Source organism: Pteropus vampyrus, unplaced genomic scaffold, assembly GCF_000151845.1.
Source record: "Pteropus vampyrus isolate Shadow unplaced genomic scaffold, Pvam_2.0 Scaffold5, whole genome shotgun sequence".
In the NCBI taxonomy this organism is placed as follows: domain Eukaryota; kingdom Metazoa; phylum Chordata; class Mammalia; order Chiroptera; family Pteropodidae; genus Pteropus; species Pteropus vampyrus.
This window is the reverse complement of record NW_011888786.1, coordinates 12661100-12684077: the sequence shown is the minus strand read 5'-3', so window position 1 is coordinate 12684077 and position 22978 is coordinate 12661100. Positions and strand designations below refer to the sequence as shown.

Here is a 22978-nt window from a genome sequence, read left to right as displayed (position 1 = left end):
GTTGCGTGCATAGTGACTCGTAATAAACGATGATAAATTGTTCTCTGCTTCACTATCAACATCCAAGTAGCAGAACAATAGTAAATGAGTAACATTACAAACAGATCGTACCACACTGAATGCAAGTGCTTTAAAATGTAGGAAAAGTCATCTGAAAGTAAACCCTAGGTAGCTGGGGACAGGATGCCTTCCTCCAGATGTTATATATACCTCTGACTGGGTCACAACTCAGAAGCTTTACAACATTCATGATCATCTTCACTCTTTTTTTCTCCTTTAAAAACACGTGTATATTTATCACTGATACAATCTACTTAAAACTACTTGGGTCTTTAGATTTCTCATGACTGTTTTAAAGTGGTTTGATTCTTGGCAGTTTCTTCTGGATTGTGTGTTTTATTTTATTTTCTTGGAAAACAGCTTCCTAGGGTAATCTTTCAGCCAGACATCCTCGGTAGCATCTTAGATCCTCTTTCCATAAAAATAATGCCTCCCTTGTTTTCTGAAACTCAGGCAGCAGGCCAGTCACAAACCATACAGAAATGATATCTGGAGGTTCAGAATGAGCATTAGATTTTAGACTGAAGCTACAGACGTTTTAAAACACATAAATTTATATAGTTACTCATTAATTTATAAATGTGTCCTAATGTATAATGCATGCAAAGTTCACTTGAGATTCTTGTGTACAGAAAACAAGTATGGTTTATATACTGTACAACCAAAATAAAACAGCAGCTAAAGGAAAAAATAACCAAAAGAAAATAAAGAATAGAAATTCTTAATCAATATTTTATCTTGCAAGATGGACTGATTTCACCCCTGATAATATCTTCCTGTGTTACTGTTACAATAAATGCTTTCGCCTTCTCGTGAGAATTAAGGAGCCCATGTTAATGCCTTAATGTTGTTTTATGAATGAACAATATTTAAGACTGGTCCATTATCTGAGTTTTTCAGAAGGCAAATTTTTAATATATTATTTATTATTTTCAGAAAATAAACATGGATAAATATACAGGATCAAAAAAGTTGGGAATAGCCCATTTCCCCTCATTGTCCAAACCCAACAACCGTTTTTTTACCATAACAACAGGTATAAAAGGCACAGTTGCTTATTTTGCATTCACTCATTTATTTTTTTTTATTTCTTTTTATTGATTTTTTCCAAAAGCACTCTATATATGGAGTGGCACCATATTTAACCTATTCAAAATAAAAGTCATACAAACACAAAATATATTTCTGTGTCATGCCAGCTCATTATATAATAAACATGTTATGATAGCTAATTCTACTAGAATTACTGCGAATACTTACAGTACACTGAATTTTATTCTTTCACACCCATTTTAGTTCTAAAGAGAGGCTCATGAGTTAAATGAGAATGACATGGCTGTTTTGAATGTGTTGCAAACGTCATTGGGTAATGTGGATTCAGTTAATCTGAAGGTCCCGTATGACCCGTATTAGCTTCATAGACAATAGAAGGGTTTTAAGATAGAGTGAAATGAGCAATCTAATGGCTTCCAGTGTCTCATAAAATAAAGAAAAAAAATGCATTAAAAAAAGCTTGTTGAACACCTGTGTTATGCATTTGAGTATTTTCTTTGTAACGTGCAAGAAAAAATATGTATACATTTCATAAGTATCTTTAGAAGTATTTTGTCTTAATAGGTACTTACAGACTATACAAGGCAGAACTGCTTTAATGCAGTTTCCTAACAAAGTACTAGAATTGCATCTTTCCATAATGTAAATAATAATCAAACACAAACATGTTCAATTATTGATATTTTAGTCCAATGTTTTTGTTTCAATTACATATTTCTTTCATCCTATTATACACAAACTAACATCAAAATTAAAACTTCATTTAAGAAAGATCATAAGGAAAAGACCTCGAAAGAGTACCCCACCAGCGAAGTGGTTTTCAAAGGTAAGTATTTTGATAATCTATAGTGAATTAACAACCTGTTTTCCAGGATGCTTCACTTTATAGTCTAAGAAATTCTGCAAAGCATGAAACTACTCAAAGCTACATTGTTTCTACAGTTTGCTAGAGAGCCCGTCAAGGCTACACCTTAATCAGGTTACAAACATTCAGTGATGGGAACGCTTGCTCTCTCCCCCTGTCATCCCCTATTCTGTTCCTGGATTGTCACTTTAGTTGGAATGTCCCAGCTCAATTTCCAATTGCATTAAATCATTCTCTATAGTGCAAGTGACTCAAAATCTGCATATTCTGCATCTTTTTTATTACACCGAGAAAACTGCATATTTTTCAACTTTGAGATGTACAGACACGCCACTGCCCAGAACCCATTTATTTTATGTACAGTCTGGATTTGTTTTAAGATTTATTTTAAATAATGTTCAAATTGCATTAGTGACAAAGTCAATTAGAGTGTCACCTTGTTTCAATGTTGTGAGTCTCAAAATAGTGCGATATTGCACAAGATTCAAAATTAATGCATTTGTGTTATATGAGAGTGTTCGTTAAACACGTAATAAATATAGTTGGTAATTTGAAATGTAGATAATAAGACCAGCAAGGATTATCCAGATTCTAAAATAATAATAGAGAACTTAATTTATAAGACTGCACACCAGTGTATTTTTTCTCTCCTTACCCACAAATATGATTTTTAAAAGTTAAATCTTCCCTGATAATACTTTTTGAAATTAAACCTGAACCTCAACTAATTGTCTATTATAATAACAAAATACACCTCATTAATTTTTCATTTCCTTAACTTTCAAAGAAAATCCATTTTAAAGGAAAATGTATGTTTTCTGGGTATAGAAACAATATAAAATGAACCAGTATTTGAATGTTTGTGTGCGTGAATGAATCCATTTGTTTTTGTTGCTTAATGGTTTTTCCAAGTCAAGACCAAATCTACTTCATGATTTCCCTGATCTGCTATATGATCTTTGGCCTTTTAATGACACAATTGCTTTAGTTGATAATAGTGATGGTAAAAAATATATATGATTTTTACAAATTATAATTTTACAAATTATAATTCTGTAAAAAATATATATAATTTTTACAAATTATAATTAGTGTAATTGATTCATGTGGTCAAGATTCTGTGTATATTAATATTCAATGAATGTATAAAATAGAAGTTGATGCTCTTGACTTGAAAAGAACAATTTTGGGACTGCAATCTCCAACTGAGGATTGTTTCACTCTCAATCTTTGATAGAATATTAAAGCTGCGATCTTCTCCAAATGCTTCTTATAGAGTCCTCCTTTATAAGACGGTACCATTAGAGGGACTCTACCATTTTTGAGGGATTGCCTTTCACGATGATTGATCATATTCTGGTGGTATATCTGAAATATATTTTGACCAGCTAGATGACATTCAAACTAAATCGAAGTGACTAAAATCATGCTTCAGCTTAGGGATAATGAGAGTGTGTTGTGTTCTGCTAATCAGGCTTATTACCATGAAAGAAACTTGCAACCATCTTTTTTTGTTTGTTTGTTTTTTTGGAAAGGAGTGGGGAAGAGGAGAGCAGGTGTTGGGGATCAGTGAAGGGGTCAGACATGCAAGTAACAAGGATGGTTTCTACATTGTACATTACAATCAGGCTGACAGTGTCACTAAAGGCCTGATCTGGAGGCAGAAGTGGCAGGCAAAGCTTTGTCTCTTTGGTAGCCCCCTCTTTTTGATTAAACGGTTTTGCTTTGTAAGGTTTTTGTTTTTCCCCCCTTATTCTCCTTCTCATACATGAAAAGACTTTGCTGTTGCTTCTTTATAGCCTAAAGGTAAACTTCTCTTCTAGTAAGAGTATTGACAGGAGATGGCTTGTATTCCCCTGTTTTTGTAAGGGGAATATCCTCAGGGTTGGCTTCCTCATTTTTGCTGAAACTAGCTGCACTGAAGGTCTCATAAGATGAGGTCAACTTTTTGTTCAGGAGGTTTCTGTTGCGGTCACCCATGATGGCGGCCTCGCCATTGGCCAGCTTTTCTTGGCTTCCTCGCTCATCGACAGGCATGAAAGTGGAGAGTTTGGGCTGGCTCTTCTTCCTCTCCGGAGAAGTACGGACCGGCATCCAGCAGGAATCCGAGTGGCCATATTCATCACACTCACGGGTGCACTTCCCAGTCAGGGCTACATCTGGAAGAGGTCTTGAATCTGAAATTCAAGAAGAAAGAGCCATTAAAGTTGGATATTCCTCAACAGGCTTTCCTGATCCGTATGAAGTTGGAGGAGGGATATATATATATATATATATATATACATACACACACACATATGTGTATATATATATGTATATTTCACCATATTAATTTCCTTTTTTCAACACCCTGCAGTTTATTGTTTCATTGAACAGTTTTTATTTTATGTCCATTAAAGTCAAGGTTTTGCAAAAACATCAGATATTATAGAAAAAGAGGAACGAACAAACTGATAAATTTAAGTTTGTAGAAGACATTGGTGTTTATGCATTTGTTATTACAGAACAGGGACGTGTGTATATTCTCAAACAGGAATAAAGTTCATACATATATTTGTATAAATGTAAATTTTTCCACATGCATAAGAAAAGTTATTAAATCCAAATACATAATTTTCTGTATTTATAAATTATCCCAATTGGATAATCCAATTTGCCAATTGGATTCCTTCCTGCTTATACATTATTCATAGAGTGAAAATATGCAAAACCTTATATTTAAAATACATTCTAAAACATCAGGGTGACTCAGAAGTAGAACCTAAATTGACAGCACGTTATGTGGTAAAAAAATAAAAAAGCAAAGTACAAGAAGGTTATGGGCATGAGCATACCAGCAATATTACCACCTGGCCCACCCTCGCCCCCATTCTCCAATCTCTCACAGTGTATGTGACCTAATATGTGCTATGGGATAATTCTCTGAGTGCTCACATAAAAATACATTTGTGAAGGTGTTTGCTGAATGAAATATTAAGTGAAATGCAATGTATTGAGTAAATACAGTCAAGTTCTTAAAATTTTGATGAAATAGCATGTAGTCCTAATTAATAGTGTTGCCTATTGGAATGGAAAATGTCTCCTATTTCTATAAAGTTAAGTCATATCTAGAGAATTCCTAGGAATCAAGATTAAAGATGGCAGTTAAGAATGTGTGATTAAAATCATTAAGTACGTATGTCTTTGGAGAATAGTTATTAATTTCCTTAATATTACAAATACATATATTTTTAACAGACTTCATTTTTGTTCGAGAAAGGGAGAGTGAGAGAGAGACAAACCTGCTCCACCTCAACAGATTCTAAGAGAATAACCTCCAGGATTATATTTAATATGTTTTATAGTTTATTAACAAACAGAAGAACATAATATGACTGTACTCCAATTTATATCATATAGTATCATTTTATTATAAGGTTTGGGACTTACAAAGATGGACAATTTTTGACATCTGCAAATATAACCACGACAAATGGAATTAGTGAGATTTACATATATGTGATCCTGGGTAGTTTTGGTTTAAAATAGAAGAAAGTGCTGTATAAATTATTCCCAGTATGTCTATATGCTCTCCGATATATTTATATGCCCTGCTTTTGTCTCCTCACACCGTTCTCTATGGCTTAACATTGTGTTCCTACTTTGGCAATTATTTGTATAGGATTTTTAGAGTTTTACTCCGCCAAATCTCCTAAGTAAAGTAGTCCTCCAATGTTACATGTCTTTTTTTCCCCTTTAGTCTTGGATAACTGAAATATTGACATTTGTCAGCCCACTGATTTTGGAACCACTGTGGCCTGAGATTTTTATATTGTGTGCTGCGAGCTCAAATAGGAAATGTCAGTGTCTTCAGAGGAAATCTAGAATCACTTTTCTCTCTCCCAATAGTAAAATGCAAAGATAATTATTTATTGTAGTTGCACATGCTGCTATTCGACTTTTAAGTGGGCAGAGCTTATTAATTTCATCATCAAAGGAAAAGCACATTTCTTTATGCTAAATTCCCTGTGTCTCTCAAACACATATTTTAAAAAAAATCAAACTATTGATAAATTTATATGAATGGTTTATGTAATCCAGTTATTTTAAATGAGCAAACTGTGAGTTCTTTGGGAATATTTCCTATCTTGGGTTAACTTTGTTTATTTCAAACTGACCTAAATGCTTTGAACAGGAGAAAAAAAAAAAACCTTATAAAAATGCAAACTGTAAGAGCAGATCTATTTTTTACTCTAAACATTCTTTTTTTTTCTTCACTGCTTTAACAAGTTCAAATTCCTCTTTTCCTCTTCTGATAGTACCTAGCAAGAACACAAGACAATAATCAGGAATTTAGTACTGAAATAAGAAAAATCTCTATGAATGTGGCTGTCATTCCCTGCAGAAATGACCCAGAATGGTCTCTGATCATCTCTCTAATTTTACTTAGGTCTCACACAATGTGTCAGTTTACTTATGCAATGACTTACACATGTTGCTGCTTTTCAGGGATTAATTTACATTCCAGTTTGACATTCACAGGACTGTGTTCTTGTTTCGTTTGAAATGCATTTAGAGACAGCTCACAGTGCTATATTAATACTATAACAACTCTTCTCACCTGTTGTTTAACTTGTATACCTGAATTCCCTGTAGATCATAAGAAATATTCATTTAGGTTGACTCAATTTCCAATCAACTAAACATGAAATACTCTTTAATTCCTTCCCTCAGAATTTACTTCATAATACTAAATTTGATTTCCTCTTATTGCTTTTAATAAGAGGCAGCTTGTCTCTTTTGCCATCAACCTCATGTGCGGGCTGCTACATCTCTATCCAAGAAGCATGACTTTTAATAAGGATCTCCTGTCATTTCCAAAGTCAAACACTTGATTGGAGACCACAGTGGAAGTTGACAAGCCTAATTGGCTGAGACGTGTTGCAGTGTTTGTCATCAAATTTAGAAAATAATCAAGAAAGGCTATAAGAGATTCATCACGAGCAATCAAAATTTCCAATCTTGATGACTTAAATGAATCCTCAAAAGAAATGCCAATGATTAACAAATGCAATTTGTATTATGGTGCAAAATATTAAGGGAGGCCTGAGTGGAATAGTATTTTTCAGTGTTTCTATATTTTCTTATTTTAATTATGCAAGTGTATAGTAAAAATCTTTAAAAAATAAAAGCTATTTAAGGTCTTAGAGAATCATTAAATACACTTCTTTCTTCCTTTCACAAAAAATATACTGGTAAAATGTCCTGTTTGTGTGTGTATGTGTGGGAATATGCAGGCAAAGCTTCTACAACTAGTAGTCCTTAATGTTCAGTCTTTCACTGAAAGATGCATTTTTAATATCTGAGAACATTATATCATGCTTTAGTTTACTATGATTTCCTTTCATTTTGACCAGAGCAAAAATGGAAAAAACTTAATCGCAACCCTTGTTAGTTAGTATGGACTAAATCTACAACAACAACAAAAAATGTTCTGTAATGAAATGTAATGACATTCTCTATAAGCATTTTCTGCAACAAAGTTACTTCCTTCAAGCCCCTTTCCCAACTCAATTACATCAATCCTTAAAAGGCTCGAAGTAGAAATTGTATTCATTAGATCTTGTTGTTGCTTTAGCATTATTTGTGGAGTTCTCCATTTTTGTCTAATTATACCACTTACTAGAATCATTACATCATTTTGAAGAGTTAAATGCCTTTCTTAGACATAAAGTTAATTTCTCTCTTGAAAGTACATACTTTTAAGCCATCATAATAGTAAACGATTTTAGAACAATTTATAACATAAAAAGTACTTTTCTACATGTCTTCCTTTTTACTTATCACTACAATCAAAAAGCAAAGAGAATGGAAGCAGAGATGGGTCTAGCTTATGGGTAAACTGAGGCCAAAGAACAAGTATTTTGACTTTTGCTTCAGTGTTCCATTACACCATATTGCTCTATCTTAAAATATAACAACTGAATTATTTAGAGATCAATTACTGCTACCCATAGCCATAAGAAAAAGCAGCAGTCTTCAAAGAAAGAGAAAAACATATCTGAGTAGTAGAGGAAATAGATGCCACAAAGTCAAAAATTTTACTATTTAATGAAAAAAAAATGGTGCATCCTCTCTTAAACTATATGTTTCCAAAAGTAAAGGAAATTATAACTAATGTAAGATGTTGGGTTCTTTCTTTAAAAAGAAGTGTGTTTGTTCTTAAAATGCAGGGTAGGTGAGTGGGCAGGTAAATGATGCTGCTACAGTGACCTCAACAAGAAGTGACAGGCAGACAAAATGTTGTAGAATCATTAGAAATAACAAGGAAAGCCTAAGTTTATAGAGGTATTTAATGTTTCCAGAAGCTGTACTACACAATTCAGAAACCATTAGAGGCATCATTATTATAGGAGAGCACTGGCATCATTAAGGCTCTTGAAGACAGCTCTGCACCAGTAAGGATTTTCATACGCTGAGTTATGTATTCTACCAGAATTCTGGACACTCACTCTACTTTAGGCCCTTAGCTTGGGGCTGAATATACAAGGATATTTCTGTTTCCTAAAAGAAGACATGAAAATATCACATTTAGTTTTAAAATGTTTCCGATTAGTTTTTCTCTCTTGTTTTAAAAAAGCTCAGATACTTAAAGATGTATGTATCATTTGCTTATTTGTTTAATATATAAATTACTTAATTACCTAAACATATGAGATAAATGAGTTGTTGTTAGTCAATGTGTAGACATCCCAGACAGTCACATCATTCTTACAATCAGTTCTTTAAAGTTAAGCACTAGTGCATTCTTAACAATACTTGACAAAATTCTGCGAATAAAAAAAAAATGTGATATTCTTTTCTTTGGGGCAGAAAAAAAAAACATATGGACACCTTTCAAAAACATTTATTATTATTTTTTATACTACTCTACTTCCTGTTATATGATGACCTCTTTCTCCAGAGGCACTCCTAAATTCTGGTAAAATTTAGTGGCCTATGAAAAAGTTTTACAAAGGAATGAAAAGAAGAGATAATTAGCAATCATTTTTCAACAAACTTTTTAACATTACCTTTACTTTCTTTAGTCTCTTTTACTTAAATGATTAAATGGAGTGCTTTATTTTAAAATAGCTGTCAACAAATTTTTTTAAAAAATCTTAAATAATAGAACTGAGAAGAAATAAATGTCAGTGAGCCAAAACATTTTTATGTAGCCAAGAAAGCTTAGGTGTGAGAGGACAAGGCCCTAAACGTGCATACCACGTTGGACTAGGCTCTTTTAAATAACCTCGATGGCTTCCTTTTACCTGTTCAGGATTTGGAAAAACTAGAAAGACAAGCACTTAACAGATCATGGAGTCCAATCACTGACTCACATGAGCAGTTCGTGGTCCTCTAAATATATGAACACTTTCTAAAAGAAGGGGAAACTTACATTATGTAAGTAAATGTCAGACCTACAAGGGTGGTGGGGGGCGGGTCAAGATTTCTAAGTGGTATTCTTACTTATCATAAAAGCATTTGATCAAACCACATTAAAAGAGGATATAAGGATGGCGTATCTCCAACCCTTCCTTTAGTCTCATCTATGTTTTCCATCAAGGGACAGTGAACATGTAAAAAGAATGGGAAATTTGGAATTTCAACATTACTGAATTTCGGGCCCATTGTGTATAAGCTGTGTGACTTACATATAATTTTTCTGAGCCTCAAGATCCTCATATGGGAGATAATAATACTTACTCCTCTATTTATTGTGGGGGTAAAAGGGTTAATGTATATAAAACCCATAGCATAGTGTCTCGTGTAGTGTAGATGTTCAGTGAATAGTAGGTCATAGCCCCTGGGGAGATTTAAGGAGGAAGATATATATATATATATATATATATACACATAATTTTTTTTTCTCTGCCTATAATCTTCTATTAGTAAAATGGAGAGTGTTTAAAGAAATAGAATCAAGAGCCAGGCTCCCCAATTCAAACCCTAACTTTGTCACTTAGTAAGTGTATACTTGTAAACAAGTTGCCGAATTTATTTCAATTTCCTTATCTGTATAATGGACATAAGATTAAATTAACTTTTTAGGATTATTGTGAGAATTAAATGTGTTAATATAGATAAAGTACTTGTAATAATTCTTGGCACACAAGAAAACCTCAATAAATATTTGCTATGTCAGGTGCACAATCCCTTATCCATATTCAGTAATCCAAAATATCTTGGAAAACCAAAAGTTATTTTTTCCTAAAACTTTAAAACCAACCTGACTTTAATACAAGGCTATTTTTCATCTTCATTTATCTCAATGTGAATATTTATGCTTTACTACAGAAATAGTATGTTTAATTAAGAGCACTATATCAGACTCTTCCAGATTTTTAAAAATAATATATGAAACACAAATGATAGTACCTTTTCTAAAACATGAAAGATTCTAAATTTTGAGATGTATCTGGCCTCTATGGTTTTGGATAGCTTATTATATAATTAATACCAATCATCAATTAAAAGGGCATGTATTTTATACCTGAAACTAACATAAAATAACATTAAATGTCAACTGTAATTTAAAAAAAAAATAAAAGGGGGGCATGGATTTTGAGAAACTTTTCCTATAGTACTAATAGATTTATACTGATAGAGTCTGCAACATACCAGAGCTACCATCTATTTAGAAAAACACACTGGTCACTGTATCCTGGTTATTCTACATCACGTACTTTCTAATACTTAATACTTACTAAGCCAAAGAAGATTCATTCAGTATGTGTCATTATGGTTGCTCAAATTAAAGGGCTAATGCTCTATTATTTGCAGTTATCTTTACAACCTAAACAGATCAACCTCACAATTAATCATTTTCACTTGAAAGAAACGGTTTGCCGGCTTGCTATCTTGCTTTGCCTTCATAGATCACAATGCAAGAAGGAGCTCCATTCTACTGATGTGTCAAAAATTAGTAATAAACTAAGACTAAGACATTAAAAAAATCAAAAGAAGGCAAGAAAAACAAGACAAATACGCAAAATGTCATGCATCTCTCATATATAAAAAATAATAAAACAAAGGAACCATTCGGTACATGATCTATGCATATTTCTTGATATGTGTAGACAATGGTTTTAAATTGCCATATAAGGTCAGAAATTCCTCTATTCTCCTAATACATACCCCTTTGCAATGTGACATCACTGCTCCTACTGTCAAAATGTAGATTCTATTTCTGCATGCCTTAAAGTTGGTCTAGCTTTGACAACTGGAAAGTAGAGGAAATACTGTCCTATTTCCAGACTAGGTCTCAAGAGACCTAACAGTTTCTGCTTTTGCCCTTGGAACCCTGCGATCGCCATCCTAAGAGATAGCATGATCTTGCCTCTTTGAAGATGAAAGGCTCTCTGAGAGGAAGACTCAGCTGCCTCAGCAGTACCTACTACAGCCAATGCTCCAGGTGAATATAGCTACATGAGCAAGGCAGGCAAAACTAACAGAACTGTGCAGCCAATACCTAGAAATGTGAGAAGTAATAAATCTTTGCTCTCCGAAGTCTCCAAGTTATGTTTGTTTGTATTTGTTTGTTTGGGGGACGAAGTTCATGGATGCAGCAATAGATCACTGAGCTAGTGATCAAGGATGTATTATACTGTCTGCAATAAATAAACTGCTCCAGTCAACAGCATGAGATCTGAAAACAATACATTTCTACTTCTTTTATGCCTCCTCATTATGAGTAAGAAACTGACCACTATTACTAAAAGTACAACTCTTAAAAAGAACACTTTAAAAGATATAAGCACATTCAATTAAGAAGTTCAAGCAGGGGGTTACCATAGAAAGCTCTGGAAATTCTGGTCCTGTAATTACAGGATTTTACTACATTATCCCTAGGAGTGCTCTAGTTTGGGCTGACATGCCAAGACAATATTAAAATGTTTAAACATGTTTGAAAGCATCAGCAACATTTCTCCATACCATAGGCTAAACTCAGTTAAACAGCAATTGAATGTATCTCAAGAAGCATTTACTGCCCTGAGGCCTAGACCACTGTCACTCTGAATGTGGCTTTATCATATACAGTGGGGACTGTGCACGCCATGTCTCAAGCAGTCTTGCTGAATCAACTAAAACACAAATCTGCTGGTTCGCACATGAAAACTGCTCTACAGGAGAAAAATGTGTGGTGACTGCTTCGGAGTGATCAGTTTATGCACATCAGAGATGTTGCTTCACTTTGATTTCTCTCTCTACATATGCAAAATTAGAAGCAAAGGTTAAAGAAGTGTTAAGGGAGCAGAGTGGAAAGAGAGGAAGGAAGTGCTAGAAATGAGAAGATGCTCCAACATTGATCAAAAGAGTTTATAAAATCCGGGAAGAGGCTGGGGACATTTACTTCACAAGTTAGCAATTGATTTTTCCACTGAAAATAGACCCAGTTCTGGGTTTTTGGCCATTCATATTTATTTTCCACTGCAAAGACTGTAGCTTTCATGATTTTCCTTCTAGTCTCTTGCATTTTCTTATATTAGAAATCATTTGCTACTAAAAAAGTTGCAAGTATCAATTTAGAGTCATGTTCTAGTAATGATTTCAAATATTCAAATTTTCATTATTGGCCATAAAGTTGTAGAATATATCTTTTACAATAAGTTAATATTGTCTTTAGGAATGGATGTATATTCTAGCAGTCTCTATTAACTGCTAGAATATTGTGTATGGATAGAAGGCAGTACCCATGTAACACATAATTTGCTTCTCCACATAACACATAATTTTATACAAGTAAAGAGGTGGAACAAAAACCTGAAAAAAAATCATGAATTAAAAAATAACTCCTGTAATAAGTAGCTGGTATGAAATAGCTAAATACTTAACGCAAATATGTTAAATATTACAACAAATTAAGTCCATATTTCAGGATGTTTTAAAGAGGAAGAGAAATACTACAGTGGCCATAATCTTATATAAGGATTTTTAAGCATGTTTTCTAGGTATTATTTTGCATAAAAGTCTAACATGAACTGCGGTAAAGCCCAAATCATGTAAGATGTAGAACTGTAATGTAATGTGATTACTTTTTGTGAAGGGATGTCGTAGCAATTTAAATTTACTGAAGTAATATACTAATTTTTTTTAATGTGGCAAAATCACAGTACCCATTCATTTTCTCCTTCGGTGTAGAGATATTAAAAAAGCTATACAATTATTCTAATCATATAGCCATTTCAAAACACATTCTTGAACTTTTTTCATGGGATTACTTATTGAAATATCTCACAAGTCACGCAGAACAGCTTATCTGGTTGGAAAGGCCCCTATAGTAACAAGCTGTGTTGTGATAGAATTTCATTAGTTACTGTGATTTGGGAGAAAGTCCAAGAGTTTATACTTTTGTTCCTTACTGAGGACAATTTCATGAAAATACTGAGTTTTGGAGCATTGTTGAGAGATGAGGTTCTGAAAGCTTTTGGTAGGAGCTGAAACACCATTTTGGGGGAAAGCTTTAAAATAGTTGGAACAGTGGCCCCTTAATTCTGGTCAATAAGTTGATCAGTTGAAACTAAATTTGGCCATCACAATTAGGACCTGAGGAGAGTTAAAGAGCTTGAGAGTGTAGAGCAGTTTAAAAAAAAAAAAAAAGGAAAAGGAAGAAAATGATCCTTGATGACTAGCAAGCAGGACTCAATGAGTCGCTAAAGTGGGGGAAATCAATGAAATAATGCTGGATCGGTTTGCTTTATTGATTTTTGCTGCTCATTGAAATGTTTCCCTTTATTTACTTCCTATTTCTTTGGAGAGTGGCAAAATCTCACTGTTGAACCACCACTGAAGCCTGAGACAGTCAGAGAAGCAAGTTCTGGAGATTCTTTCACATCTACTTTGTACCTTCTCGTGCTGCACGGATGCAGAGGCACTTCTCATGCTCCAAGTGATGCTCTCACAACCTTTCCGTGGTGGGCAGAATAAGGGTCCACTGTAAAGACTAATTCTCAGAACCTGTGAATGTGTTAGGTTACATGGCAAAGGGCAGTTAAGGTTTTCAGATGGCATTGAGGTTGCTAATAAATGGATTTTAAAACAGAGAGATTATAAGGGTTTAGGCTACAAACCAAGGAATGTGAGTAGGCTCTCAAAACTAGAAAAGGCAAGGAAACAGATTCTCCCTTCAAGCCTCTAGAAAAAAATGTAGCCCTGTTGAGACTTTGAATTTAGCCTGAGGAGATCCATGTCAGACTTCTCATCTATAGAACGATAAGAGAATAATTTTTTATTTTTTTAAGACATTAAGTTTCTAGTAATTTGTTTCAGTTGCAATGAGAACCTAATATATACTCTCACCAATCTCTGGTTAGTGGAGGGATGGCATAGACTTGATGCAGTTGATCCTTTCTACCTATATTTCATCCATTAAAGGAAATAGAGTGAAAGATCTTTGAGAAAGATTTTCAGAGTTTTCATTGAGTCATGTTTATCTAATTTTTGAGCATCTGCTCAAGTATTTTCATTTTTTTCTTTTAAAAAGTTTACTACATCCTACTATGTAATTATCTAAGTTATTTGTATATGAACAATCAACAAAGTTCAATTTCTTTTCTACTCCGGAAAGTACTAACAGCTCACTTTTCTGAGTAACAACATCTTTCTCCTGGGTCCCTCAATGAGAGCTGTCTCTGGGCTTATTACCAAAGATACCATTTTAAGACATTCTAAATTTGGGTAGTGTAATTCCCAAGAAGAGAAAAGAAAGAGAATTTGGCATAACATCTAAGAAGCAGAGCTGGATCCCAGGGCATAACTCTAACGAAGTCTTTGCCAGACTTATGGTGCTTTTGTCACTTTCTAATATTTGTTACTAAAAATGTCACTTTTGTTTGGTTAGCCTGTTTCCTTCTGAGTAATTAGCAGCAAACTGTCTAATAAAAGGCACCTGTAGGATTATTTTAAGAATAGAAAGTAGAGTAACAATTCTCTCCCTAGTTTAAAACCCTTTTCTAGAAATTTCATTATAATTTTCATACTCCATATTTTTACACAGAAGGCCCTTCAGGATCTGGACCCTGCCTACCTCTTAAACCCCATCTTCCACTTACCACTTCAACAAACCTAATGTCATCATTTCTAGAAAGCCTCCTGCTGTTCCAGGTCTTTGTGATATTAATGTGTTGCTTCGTCTGGTATTCTTTGCCTTATCATCTATCTATCTACCACGAATCCTTCAAAATGGAGTTCAGTGATGTCTCATTTAAGATTTCACCTAACCAGCCTAATTCTAATTTCTCTTTGCCTCCTTAGTCTTCATCCTCTATCTCTATCATAGCATTTAATATATTGCATTGAAATCTGCTACCTATTCATGTGACATTTCTTACACGGTAACTCCCTGTGGATAGGGTTCATAAACCACTTAACCTTGTACTCTGGATCCTAGAACCAAGCCCGTCACATCCTCAATGAGCACCTTTTGAATGAATGAATAAATGAAAAAGTCGGTAGGGAGACAGATATCAAGTTATCCTTGACAATTATATCTGACTTCACGATAGTCACTGGTAGAAAGATTATAATAACATCTGTTAATTGTGAATGCAATGCAATTAGCCAAGCAGAGGATGTGAAGTATTTTTTATTGTGTTCTGTTTTTGTTTGTTATGTGCAGATCTGAATGAACTTCTCCACCACTAGCTCTCTTATCCTCTTTCAAGATCCGTTCTATAATCTCTATAGTTGAGGTTTGATTTCTAACTGAACAATGTAGTTGATCAAAATAATCCATGGAGATATATATATATTAGGCAAAGCAACCCTTGGTTGACCTCACAGATTGCAAGGACCTTGTCAGCTTACAATCCCTTATTTTTTATTTTTTTTTATTTTTTACTCCTACAGTACCTGGTCTTCCTAGGTGGTCTCTTATCCAAGTGCTAACCAGGCCCGACCCTGCTTAGCTTCCAAGATCAGACGGGATCGGGCTTGTTCAGGGTAGCATGGCTGTAGACTCCATAGTTATATTTTATAGAACAAAATATAGTTCTCATATTCAGGCTGGAGCAGGAGGGTGGGTCCTTGTAGGTGCTAAGAAAATGTCTAATGGGAAAATGCTATATTTAGTTGTCACAAGGCTGTACGTATGAACTAAGTTGTTAAGTTTCTTTCTTATGGAAGGTACTTATTTTGTAGTCATTTTAGTGTTGTCAGGACCTCTGGTTGGCAGTTATACAAATCTTTTAATAATAAAACTTGAGAAATAATTTTTTTTGCTAATACACAGCTTGTATCATAGATGAAAAATTTCAAAATATGGAGTCATTCAGGGAATATATTCTACATGATAGGAGATATGAAAAGCAGAAGGTTCTTGTCTCAGTCTTGTATGTATATGCAAGTATCTCAATAGAAACTATTGCAGGCAATGTGCCAACTAATTTCAGTTCAACAAATTTTATTTTGCCTTTTGGTAGCAAACCGATGGATACATTTTAAGTGGGTAGGACCTTAGGTATTTTAGATCAGTGCTTTCCAAACAGGATCATGATTCACTAGTTGGTAGTTGAACCCATTTAGAGAGTCATAACCAGTTCACATTATTCTGTGATGCTTTTGTTGATTTTTTAAAATATATGTATATACACACACTTATATGTGTATACTTAGTTTCTATATAACATGATATTTATTAATTGTGTCACACTGACAAAAGATCGAAAGTCTATAATTTAAATCATATCACATGGGAATCTGTATATTCTTGGCTGTTTCTGAGTAAGCTACGTATTATACCATATTTAATACAAAATATACTGATAACATGCACACAATGTCATGTAAATTTTAAATTGTATTTTTAGCTGTCATTTCAAATTCTACTTCAGAGACTAAATTTTATCCTTATTAAAAAGGAATTTAGATACCTCAAAGAATAAGAGTTAGTCACATCCTCAATAACCACTTTAGGAAGTCTACTGTAAATACAGTTTCTTACCTAGAGACTTTCTGAATTTACAGTTAATTCCCTAGATTCCAATTTTCTAGAATTATGTGTAATTGTGATGAGCCTTCTCATAATCCACTTAAATCCTCTGATAGACTTTGATTTATTTCAATAAGCAAAATGGCAACAGACTCTTTGTAAAAAGAGGACTTAATGTGACTTCTTAAAGTCAAATAGACATTAAGATGTAGGACACATTTAAGCTGTCTAATTGTACTGTTGGTCTAATGCCTAAGTATTAATCTATCACAATGTCAAATTACATACATTTAGGCTTTTTTTTTTTTTTTTTTGTAAAATGTGTCTGTGCTTAACAAACTCATAGTGTAAAAAATTCAGGAGTGCAATTAGAATGTCATTTCTTCTGCAGATGACTTAAGAAAAGCATGAATCAGAGCTTAACAATCAGCATAATTTCATAGATAATTGTGGCAAAATTACGGGACTGTGATAATTCAAAGAAAAGAGTACAGTGAGACTAGCAGACAGTGACGATCAAGTATTTATCTCCACCATCTGCCACGCATGCTCTTTATTTCACTCTCTTTTTTTTCAATGTTTTCAGTTTTGATTTTGCCAGCAGTGGGCATCACATAGGAAAACAGCTTTCATGGTGTAAACAGATTTTCCCATGTGTTCAATGAATTAGTTTCACTGGCTATTCTGCAGCTCTTAGGCAAAGAAGACCGGCTGGAAAGAATTAATTTTAGTAAGCTTTTGTGTCCTGGCCAGTGTTTTGTACAATTTAAATGAATCAGTCCTCTAAGAAACAAAAAAAGATGAAATTACAAGTATTGTAACAATGAAAATCATCACTAAAGCATATGCTTTGGGAGTTTAAATGACATACTTAAAATGTATGTGTACTGTATTAACCACTGGATTGTACTCTGTGAGTGCTTAAATGAATCATTTGATGGGAACCTTGTTAATTTGTCAGCCTTCTCTGGTTTGCCAATTAACCAAGGACTAGTGGAATTGGGACTTGTTATGGCAGGACACAGAAACTCAGTGGAAATTCCACTGTGAGAGAAAATAAGAAGAAATGAATTTCATGGCATAAAGCTGGCATGAAGCTTCCAGGTTCAGGGAAGATAGGTCTTACTCTTGTGGTATCATAACCTGCAAAAATATATTCATACATTTATTCCTTCACTCATTCGTTCGTTCATTCAAGAAATATTGATACATTAAGTCTATCTTAAAACTTTACATATATGAACTCATTCAGTCCCCACAGCAACCCTGTTGGACTGGTTGTATATTATCCCCCTTTTACAGATGAGGAAACTAAGGCACGGAGAAGAGTTTGCATATAGCGAGTGATAGAATGAGGTTGGAAACCCAAGCAATCTGACTTCAGAGCTGTGCTCTTAACCTCTGCACCATACTACCTTTCTGCCAATATCACATCAATGTACTATAAACTCATGTCATAAGTCTGAAAGATATCATCTTTGTCTAAGCTGAATTAAAACAGAAAAGCATAGAAGAAAACGGCTGGAAAAAGCAGTGTCCTTGGAAGTGAGATATAGTAAGAATCTCAACAGCCTTAGCTTGAAATAAGGAGAACATTTTTAGCTTGAACAGACAGGAAAGTGAAAACTGGAGGTGTGTGTGTGTGTGTGTGTGTGTGTGTGTGTGTGTGTGTGTGTAGGTTCCAGAGTCAGAATGACATCGAGATGTGACTGCCCCCGCCCCTTTTATTCTCACAGCTGTCCCTTAGTTAGTTCTTGAAAGGGATGAAGCATTTCGTAGCCAAGTCAAAATAAGGAGACTAAATTACTGTGTTGGTAAAAAGCCTCAAACTTCTATTCTTAAAGCCATATTCAGCTAAAAAAAATTATCTTCACAATGTAGGTTTATTTTTAATTCTACATGGCAGAAAGTCACCTCCATTTTGAGGTTTTGGATCATTGTCATCCCAGAGACAGAAAAGCTGTGCTTGGAACCCACAGTGTGCTGGGCTGAACTGAGAACAGGAGATGCTGAACCACTTCTTGGTGAACTAAATGTGAGAAGTGGAAATAAAAAGAAGTATGGACAGTTATTTCTGGCAAACAAAACATCAAAAAGATTATGTAGGACATATTAATCACAATTGGGTTGGTTAAATTGGGGAAAAATCACTACTGATTTCTTAAGAGAAAATGGACACAAAGTGATATTTGGGCTATACTGATCCAACTTGATTCCCTGCGCTGATCAAGTAATTGATTAATATCCAAATCTTTAGTTTATTTAAGAATCTATAATTGCAATCCATGAAACTGAGATTTAATTTATAGGAATAGGGAAAAGCCATGCATGTTAAAAGTAAATGAGGCAAAACGAGTGGTATCTTCAAGTACATACATTTATATGCCTCATACTTTTTCATAATTGTATCTTGGAGCACAAAAACCAAGGAGCCATGCATGGTGTAAACCTTTACTTTCAATTCTCTTCATTGGAGGGAATCAGCGAATCAGAGTGATTTATATGCTGGGATCTGAACAGAGGAGGTCTGATGTGAGTTCACATCCTGACACTTGCCAGCAATGTCACCTTGAGCAAGTTACTTAACTCTACCTCATTGAATAGAACTGAGGATTAAATGAGAAAATGGATAGTAAGTGCTTGGCAAAATGATCTACATGTAGAAGCACTTAATATGTTTTTCTCCTGTTATCACTATAATTGCTCTAACTACTATACAGTGTAACTTTTCCACACATATATTTGAATGGTAGAATGTTGATTCTAAATTATTGAAAATTATATATTTTTACTCAATGTTCTCTTTTCTTGGCATAAATTAAGAGTCAAAACATTACAATTTTAGAATATCTACCCATTAACAACAGTAAAATGACAGTTTTCACATGTGAAAAATTATAGATTTATATATTTGTTTATAAATTATAGTGCCAAATACATACACATTTTTTAAATAAAGCCCCAGAATAGTAGATAAAAAAGACATCTTTTAAGGTTAGGTTTATTTTTAAATTATTTAAATTAATAAATGTTTAAAATGAACATTACAAGAAGCTTAGAAAAAGACATGCAAAGTAATTTAATTTCAAAGATTAGGTGTACATAAGTTAATGATTTTTCTCTCAGCATTGTATTTTATAATTACAAGCTATTCAAAGTTAACTGAAACTTAATCTATTGTGACTTGCAGGTATATAATAATAAAAGCTATAAATAATAATTAGTACTCTGTCATCTACTTAACTAGGTATAATCTCTCATTTCCCCCAAAGAAACACTTTTTACATAATTACTATTTTGTGCATTTTAAAATCAATTTTTTTTTACTGCTTAAATCCTTGTGTGTGTGTGTTTTTAAAAATTTTCATATGAGGACATGAAAAGATGGTAAGACTGAATGGTAAAGATAATATGTGCCTTTAACACAATATAATCTCTAAACTATTATTTGCATGAACTTTACAAGTAGAACCAACATTTTTTAAAAAAGAATTTAATCTACGGAATCTTTAAACAAATCAGAAAATATAAAAGGTGCAGAATACCAGTTAATGTGCATTAAATTACCTTCAAAAAGAGGAGGAAAAAGTTAAGAAACAGCTTCCTGCTCTGCATATTAACTAGTCTAAATAATGCAGAGCTAAAGTGCAAAAGCAAGGAAATTTAAAAGAGAAAACAAATATCTTGAGACAACTTGTCTTTTAAAGTAACTGTCAAGGAGAACTTGCTTTCTGAATAAAAGCTAGCAATGACTTAAGGGATTCATTTATCCTGTAGACTGTATTAAGATGTGTCATTTAACTATTAAAAATGTTGTCCAGTCAAAATAAGGACTAATTATCTGCTCATAAAAGGCCTATATGGCTTCCAAAGAACACATGCGGATTTGGCAGGATTAAATACATTTGGAATTTAACAATCAGGTTGAGGATTCAGAATAAGATGATCTGAGAAGTATGACTAGTTATACATTATTCATGAATATGGAGAACCAGTAAAGTAAAATATGCTGCTTATGATGAGTCCAGATAGTTAAAGCTAAATATTCCCAAATAGTATCAGACTGGTTTGAGTTTAAAAAAATACTTCCAGATAAATAATGATTCAGATGTAATAATGATCGCATTGAATATTTAACCCCAGGGCTACCAACCAAGAAGCAGAAGTACTACGTACTTTTTCCTGCTGGGAAAGATATAATTAAATCTGTTATGTTGTAGAAAACTAAAGAGATCCACATTTTTTTTCTTCTTACAAAATGTAACTATTTACAGATAAATCAACAAGCCACTCTAGATTAGGTTATTTTAAACTAAGTTGGAGTAACTTAAAATAAATGAATTTTCATGAGAGACATGTCTTCCCCTTTCCCTGGACCACTGTTATAATAAAATGCTCAATGTTGTTTCTATTTGAAGTTTACAAGTATTTTTTCTATGTATATATGAAGAGCTAACAACAACTACAAATTCTCAACTAGCAATCATATTTTCCCGACTGTATTTTAAAAGATTCAGTGAATAAAAAAAAAGTCCACAGAGATAAAATATCTCAAATGACTAAGCATCCACAGACTATTATTCTGCTACTTGCTATAAACCAGCAATATCAGCATTAAATAAATAAATTATTCCTAAATTTTTAAGCAATCATTTACAGATGATAGCCTTTCCAATTTGTCCCTTTATAGTTAAGGGAGCAAATCATAGCCACCAATATTTGATTCCCACTCTTCCTTCCTTCCTAGTACTATTCTGTTATATTAAAAAAATAATAATCTACTAATTCATATATGCTGCCTCTTCTTCTCAAAATGTGCATTAAATAAATATTCAACCAGAATTGAGTTAGGTTGAAAATATCTTTTTTTTTTTTTCTTTTCCAACACCTGGACATAAAAATTAGAATAAAACATGCAAAGGCCATAACAGCTCAAAGACATTTATCTCTCTATCTTAACATGGACCTGTGACTAGTGACCATATGCAGATTATACTAAGCACACCAATACTCATTAAGATAAATATCTAAGCTGTCATTATAAATGGCCTGCATTTATCTTTGGAAAGTGGTAAAGACAGCTTCAGGCACACACAAGGCTATTTAGCTGTAAGTTACCATCATTGTCATAATCACCATCATAGGAATGGATTATACAAAGTGCCTGACACAATTTGGGGACTCTTTTCTACTGCATGAGAAGAGAAAAAAGCAAGTGCTTGTGTGTCCACTGTCAAGTGATTTATCTATAAAAAATTCTATAAACTGAAAAAGGTATAAAGAATGTGGCTAAATAAGGATCCTGGAGTAGACATACATTCTTTCTAATCCCAACACTTACTGTATGGGTTTATGCAAGCTAATGAATCTTACTTAGCCACTGCCTTCCTACCCATTCCTAGGGATGTTGTGAAAAATAAACAAGACCCTGCACCTCAGATTTCTAGATATGAGCACATAAAAAGTTTTCAATAAGTTCATGTTTAGGAAATAATGAAGGAATAAAGGAAGGGACTTTGATTTTGTCATTTATCTTTTCCATTATACCTAATTTTCAGTGAACATATGGTAAACATATCGAGAGATTACAAGAAAAGAAAGAAAGAAAGAAAGAAAGAAAGAAAGAAAGAAAGAAAGAAAGAAAGAAAGAAAGAAAGAAAGAAAGAAAGAAAGAAAGAGAATGAAAAAAGTTCGAAAGGAAGGAAAATGGTAGAAAAATTAAAAAACGAAGGACAAAAGGAACTGAAAGAAGAATTAGGAGAGAACAAAAAGGAAGGAAGAAAGGAGGAATGAGGCAAGTGAGGGGAGGAAGGGAGGATAAAGAGGAAGAGAAGAAAGAATGTAAAGAAGGAAAAAGGGAAAGAAGAGAAAGAGTATAAAGAAGTAGATGAAAGGGAAAAAATAGTAAAAACAAAACAGAGAAAGATAATGTCTCTCAACCTGATGTATGACCTATGAAAGAATTTATATTCACCGTTAACTTTATATTGATTCTGTTTTAAGGTATACTATATAGACTAACTGTAAACATTGACTCAATGGTTACAGATTTA

The 22978-nt window shown here is 33.5% G+C and overlaps 1 protein-coding gene and 1 pseudogene across 1 annotated transcript in view; both read right to left on the bottom strand.

Annotated features, from left to right (window-relative positions):
• Positions 1-1115: 1115 nt before the first annotated feature.
• PCDH7 (protocadherin 7) overlaps positions 1116-22978 on the bottom strand; it is a 410853-nt gene continuing 388990 nt past the window's right edge. The window contains exon 4 of the mRNA XM_011365973.2: positions 1116-4155. Within this exon, the coding sequence (XP_011364275.1) occupies positions 3779-4155 (377 nt within the window). The 3' untranslated portion in view covers positions 1116-3778. The remainder of the gene's footprint in view (positions 4156-22978) is intronic.
• LOC111744030 lies at positions 15836-15954 on the bottom strand (annotated as a pseudogene).